The sequence below is a fragment of the Saccostrea cucullata genome, unplaced genomic scaffold (genome assembly GCF_032062105.1).
Source record: "Saccostrea cucullata isolate Sc308-1 unplaced genomic scaffold, CSIRO_AGI_Scuc_v1 ctg305, whole genome shotgun sequence".
In the NCBI taxonomy this organism is placed as follows: domain Eukaryota; kingdom Metazoa; phylum Mollusca; class Bivalvia; order Ostreida; family Ostreidae; genus Saccostrea; species Saccostrea cuccullata.
In genome coordinates this window covers 299,368-306,299 of record NW_026938238.1, presented here as the reverse complement: position 1 = coordinate 306,299, position 6,932 = coordinate 299,368, and the positions used below count along the sequence as shown (strand labels likewise).

Here is a 6,932-nt window from a genome sequence, read left to right as displayed (position 1 = left end):
TTAATAGTAGTTTTACCAGATATTGGTATATTTACTAGATAAGATTAGTAAATTTAGAATTGATGAGTAACTTTCACTAGGTATTTAAGTCCCACAACTCACTATCTTAACCAATAAACTGAAAGTTTACTAATCACGACCAACGCTTTACGAAACACACTAGTTAAATTCACTAGGTTTTTCTTTCAGTGTACTCATACGTTTTACGCAGTAGCATAATCACCTTTTGCAAGATGATTGATGGTGTCTTGTAGATGTGCAATAATGTTTTGAAATCTTCTCTCAGGGTGGCAAATTTGGGCCAAAAATAATGCTTTTTTTTTTTTAATATGACCTGGTTTCCAAGACCCAACTTACCATTTTACACAGTACCATTTTCATATTCTGGAAGACAATTGATGGTGTCTTATATATGTGCAAGAATTAAGGTTTCTAGATTTTTATTTTTATTTGGGGGTCAAATGGGAGTAAAAAATGTTAAACTATGACCAGGTTCCCTAAACCCAGATTACATTTACGGTCGGCAGAGGATACTCATTCCTCGATGGTACCTGATTCCACCTTTGATGTTTTTTGGATTCGTGTTTATTCCTCTCCTAATTTGTAATGTTTAATGGACTTTTGAGCTGCAATACTGTTCGTTGTCTCCATATATTTCATTATAACCACCGCACATGTATCTCTGCTGGTGGACAGTCTGTCCCCGAAGATATTTTTCGTTAGGTATCTATACATTCAGGAGTTAAAAAAATAACGATATGATACTGGCAGGCGTGTCGCCTAGTATCAAAGTCGTCACTGTTTTGAGTCTATAAGGGAAACAGATTGAAGAGTTCATTCGGTGCCCCTCGGATATTGAACGTACGTCATATGTGCAGCTTCAGATTTCCAGTTTTGGTATAAAATTGATAGTCCATACAAAAAATTTAAAGAATGTTAAGTTTCCTTTAGAGACATATTTTTAGAGACAAGATTTCTTCCGATCTCAAGTCTTCTTTTTCAAAATGTTCTGCGAAAAACTGTAAAACCTGTGACATTTTGATAACTAACACTTCTTTTACTAGTAATTTTACTGGACCGAGCTTCTACACCAAAACTTTGGAAAATCTTAATTGCAAGGTCAAGGAACGTCAAATTTTGATTCCGCTATACCAGAATACAGGTTCGGATCTGTGATTATGGATATCGCAAATCATAGGCTTTTTAAACCCCCACGTTTTACGGAGGAAAATCTGTTTGTTTTTTTACATTAAACTGCCATATACCAACAAAGGCATTGACGCTGTTAATATAAATAAAAGTTAAAAAAAAACTACACCTTGTATTTCCTTCACATATACATTGTCTTTTGCTTCCAAACATTTTAATTATAAGAACACTTTACAGGGCCTGGATATCGAATATCTTAAACAATCCTCCATCGTGTTCATGTTCTTCCTTTAACTACTAGTATGCTCCAACTGGACACGTTATATCTAGTGACGGAACCATGGTTAATAATGAGAATCTTAGATCACTTATTTTAAAAGGTTCTAAATATGGGGAACACCGATCCTTCAACTTGCGTCATAATTTCATAAATATTATGGATCCTGTAGATGAGACCAAGCGTTTTCCCAGACACGAAAAAGAAGAAATTGAAACTTTGTCAGAATAGATTAAATGTGTCAGAAGTATGTAAAAATCGAACATTAAGCTATTTAAGGACAATGTAAAAACCATCTATCCTACAGTAATCAATAATCCAGAACTTAAAAAAGAATGTAGAATACATTATCGATTGATTGATCTATGTTGTTTAACATCCCATTCAAGAATATATTCCACTCAAAGACTTCAACTTATATCGGTGAAGGGCTTCAAATTTTTACCTTTACTCGGCACCCAGGCCCATTGAGCAGTGATGGATCTTTATCGTGCCAACACTTACCGTGAAAAGGGCCTTCGGTTTTTAAGTTCTCATCCGAAGGGCCTGCAATTTTCATTCAAATTGCCTGGCGCATGGCAAAGGAACAATTGCTATCCATTTTTATCGACTTGGGTCTGTCGCGGCATCGATTCGAACCCACGACCTCCTGATTACCATGCAAACGCTTTACCGACCGAAGTACCGTAAACGGTAGATAAAATACATGACCAAATCGTACTGGTCCCTGCTAACAAAGCAGGTAACATTATTGTCTTTGTTTGAAAGGTTCATTATATAAAACGTATTTTAGAGGAACCTGGATTTAATTCTACAAGTTATAATCCAACTTCCCCATAGCTCCCTTTCTAACGATGACATTCTTCAAAATCCTGTGTCAGTTTTGAATATTTTTTATATTCCAAATAATCAAAAATTAAATTGAATTACCATATCTATATCGAATTCCGAAAATTAATGAGAATCCTTACAAGGATACCTAGCGGGTCCCAGTAAGTGTTCTACCAAGCCTTTTCTTATTCCTCACAAAGATCGTAATGGTAGTGAAGGGAAAACTTCAAGAATACTGTCATCAATATATCAGAGAAGTGGTGTAAATCAGATGTGGATAATAAATTAAAGGAACTTTTCGAACATTTAACACCAAGAAATTCTATCAAAATCAACGACATAAAAACTTGGACTTTTCAACTTTATATACAACTATCCCCCCTGATAAATTAATGTCGAGGCTGTCTGTTGTCATTGACATCTCCTTTTTCAATAAAAATGGAACTCGTAAATTTACATTACTTGTTATTGGTCATTTGGTCATTTGCAAAATTACTTTGCGAAAAATATTCTGATTATGCAGACGCGTACTCTAAAGGTGACATCAAAAAGATTCCTGAGTTTCTGATTAACAATGTATATGAGGTTTTTCGACACCAGGTCTTCCAACGATCTGTTGGAATTCCCATGGGTACCAGTTGCGCTCCGTTATTAGCACACCTTTTTTGTTTTTATATGAAGTAGCAGTTGTCCAAAATCTTGTATACAAAAAGATGAAAACACTTGCTGTGACCTTCAACTCCACATATGATGTATAGACGACGTATTTCAATTTACAATAGGTATTTCCATTCTTATGTCAACATGATATATCCCGTTGAACTTGAAATAAAAGATATCACAGAGTCTGACACATCTGTTTAATATTTGGATCTTGCACTAGAAAAAAGACAACGGTTACCTAAAAACAAAGCTTTATGATAAACTTGATGACTATAACTTTTCAATCGTTAACTTTTCTTAGTTCTTCAGCATACCTTTGTCTACTGCATACGTAGTTTATATCTCTATTGACTGATACAAAATAGATAGTTCTACAAATGAATAATTCATAAAACGCGGTAAGTTATTGACAAATAAGTTAATGAAGGAAGAATATCAGCAGTCTCGTTTAAAGGAATTATTTCGTAAGTTCTTTGGTCGATACCATAACCTTGTCAGCAAATACAATTTATCATTAAGTCATGCTGAATGAATTTACACACTGTGTTCTCCACGGATTTTTTGGTTAATTCCTGATCATGCCGGGTGGCTGTGGTCTGTAGGCAGGGGATGCTCACTCCTCCATGGTACCTGATCCTATTTCTGATGTTTTGGAGGCACGTGTTTGCTCCGCTCCTATTTTGTAATGTCTAATAGACTTTTGAGCTCGGATATGGTTAATTCATTAACTTATCTCCACACATTTCATTGATTCGATACGCAAGAGCATGCCCACCGTATAAGCAATTCCTAAAACGAGGCAAACCATCAACAAAGTGGTGAAAGAATAATACCAACTTTCAGTCTTGTTTGAAGTAAACATTTGCAAATTTTATGATCGATAAATAGCCCTTTTCAGCAAATTCAGTCCAACATTATGTCAAATGCTAGTTGTCTTTTTTTATACTATATTATGTAATTGTTAAGCCAAGGTTTATTCACTGAATTGTTGACGGATTTTTCCATTTTTTCCCCATTATGAAAAAATGCACACTGTACAAGGCTGAATCCCAAAGGCTTTTAATCCCAATTTTGATTGTTTTAGGGGTTTATGTTAGCTCTGTTGCCGATTATTATTGATAGGTGGACTTTTCACATAAGGTTTTGCCAAAGGTGAAGATGTCCAAAAACCCATTTTTTTTACAATAGTTCCAAAACTGCATGAAATACGTGAGGTATAAAGTTAAAACTTATACAATTTATATATATCATTGATTAACAGATAGAAAGTATGACTTGAAAACAAATATTCAAAAAAAGATATTTTGTGACAAAAGATATAATTTTAAAAAAATGCATGTTTCAAAAAAATGCATCTGCTAAATTCTGTACTTTAAGTGAAAACCATCATTGCAGAAATAATATACGTTTATAAATGAATGGCAAGTTAGACTTGAATCGTCTCATTTATTGAAACATGACAGGTATAAAGATAAAACCCTTATAAATCCGCCATTTGAAATGTACTTTCGGTTTCAAGTCTTTAACATTTGGACAAAATAAACAGGGAAAACAATTTTCTTTTCCAACTTGGTATATATTGTATCTGCAATGATGGTTGTCACTAAAAGTACGGAATAAATTAGGTGTATTTTAAAAAAAAAATATGCATTTTTTAAAAATAATTTCTCTCCATATTTTTAAAAAATATATATTAAAATTCGTAGGGCTTACTGCGGGTGTGATCGTGTCATCCAATGGATGACACTATAGATGCCACCTTTGGATTTCAGGTGTTTTTTTTTTTTTTTTTTTTTTTTTGGTAACACTGATCTGTATTTTTGTAGATTGATTAATTTTAATTGTTTGTTGTTTAACGTCCCTCTCGAGAATTTTTCATTCATATGGGGACGCCATCACTTGCCATTGGATAACTACAAATTTTGTCTTATACTCGGCGCTCATGGCTATTAAGCAGTGAGGAATTTTTTTTTGTACCAGCACCTACTGCGACATGGGACCACGGTTTATACGGTGTCATTCGAAGGACCGGTCTCCACATCCCACAGTGGGATTCAAAGGATCGACCCCCTACTTTGCAGGTCAGACCTTCTAACAATTGCGCTACAAAGGCGACAGTATATTTATTGAGATCGATCAATATTCGTATCTTTGCCTTTTTTATAACAAAAAGAAACGGATAAGGATATTTTAAATATTTATTTCTTCTGAATATTAGGCGGATGCCTCCAGAGTGATGGAGTCGGAGGAGGGAGTTCCGGTTCCTTTGTTGTTGGTGGAGGAGGTAATGGAAGATCTGAAATATTCAAAAATAAATCGTATACAAACTTGACTCTCAAAATTTTGAAAAATTTTCCTTAGAAGTCCCTAGATATGCTAATTTTTTATTTGATTTGATGAGACGTTGCTATTTTGTGCTTTGGGGAAAATGAATTATTGAAATAATTTTCAAAAAGAAATTCCAATTGTAAGGACTTACGTAGATAGACTTACGTCCATCTATGCAGGTGTTTGTGTGAGGGTTGAGGATGAAGGTTGCTTCTAAACATTTTATTTTGAATTTTTGGATCTTCTCTTCTATTTACAATGTCTAAATGCTGGTGGATTTTTAAAAAAAAATATTTTTGTTACCAATAGACAATGTAATCATTTCTTAATGAAAAAGAGCAATAACGAACACATTAGGATGATAATATTCATTCTTTATCACACACTGGTGTCTGTTGCATTGAGGTATGACTTGAGGGCTGGGTAAAATTTCCTTTTTCAAATAGCCCCAACTCATTATTTATTGTCAATGAATTGACGACGGATTTTCCGTTATTTCCCATTCATGACAAGGGGCACACGGCGAAAATGACCGGCCAGCAGGGGATGTTTACACCTCTATGGCACATGATCCCACATCTGATATTTTGGAGGTCTGTGTTTGCTCTGCTCCTTTCTTGTATTTTTTATGGACTTTTGAACTTGGATACTGTTCGTTATCACCATAATTATGTTTCATTGTAAATAATAGATAAATACAAATGAGACATAAATAACTTATCAAAATGTTGTTTATAGATCAAGAGAACAAAATTTGAGAGATATGTCAAATTGGGGTTTAAAACAGTTCAGAAGCAATAATACTTTATTTTCATAGTCTGTATGGAAAAAGTGTTAAATAGGAGGGGGTCGGCAGATTATAATTTTTTATTGTGCTGTTTCTAAATATTAAACTGATTATTTCATTGATGCTGATGATCCTTTTTCTCTTGCTTTTTGGCAACAAAGCTTCCGCGATCAGTTTATTTTATATTCTATGGATCCTCTAACTTGTATTATACTCAGTGACCGTTAAGCCCTTGAGCTCTTTGTTTGTTTCAGTAGAAAGTTTTCCCTGAACTTTGTTATAATAATTGGTACTTTGAATGACTATATTGTAGACTAAAATATAATAAAGTAAAATAACTAGTATCCTACGATATTTTTGAAAAGGACAATAACATTACACATATCCCCTCCATGACTAGTCACTTCTAACTCATGCCTAAGATCTACCATCTAACCGAAGATTAATGATTATTTTTATCCTTACCTCTAAACAGACAACCCAAAGACTCGCCGTGCGTTAAAAAGCCATTATCATGACAAGTAATGTCCGACACACAGTCACCATCTACCGTCTTTTTTATTATGCCAGTTTCGTAGAATTTCCCGTCGTACATACATCCCTTTGGTTTCTCCGTCGTGATAACTGCCGCTCTGGATATGCAGAGAAGAGAAAGGATCAGGACTAGTATTGGAGACATCTTTACTAGGATGACACTGAGCAGTCGTGCTTTCCTCGCCTTATATAAGATTATGTACACAAACTGCTGTATCTTTGAAGTTATAATTTGCATTGTGTTTCAGTTGTATTACATACCTGAAAAGATTTCCATTTTTCAATTTTTCGGTGTAATGATTTTTTAATGTGCTTTCCAACATGTGTTACTCCTTTTTGTCAAAAAATTTTTTTTAAATAAAA

The 6,932-nt window shown here is 34.2% G+C and overlaps 1 protein-coding gene across 1 annotated transcript; it reads right to left on the bottom strand.

The window, feature by feature from the left end:
• Positions 1–5,118: 5,118 nt before the first annotated feature.
• On the bottom strand, positions 5,119–6,731 carry LOC134249738 (uncharacterized). The gene is made up of 2 exons (XM_062732087.1): positions 6,501–6,731; positions 5,119–5,216 (listed from the first exon to the last, which is right to left on the bottom strand). The coding sequence occupies exons 1-2, from the start codon at positions 6,712–6,714 to the stop codon at positions 5,119–5,121; spliced, it is 312 nt and encodes a 103-aa protein (XP_062588071.1). The 5' UTR covers positions 6,715–6,731.
• Positions 6,732–6,932: the final 201 nt, after the last annotated feature.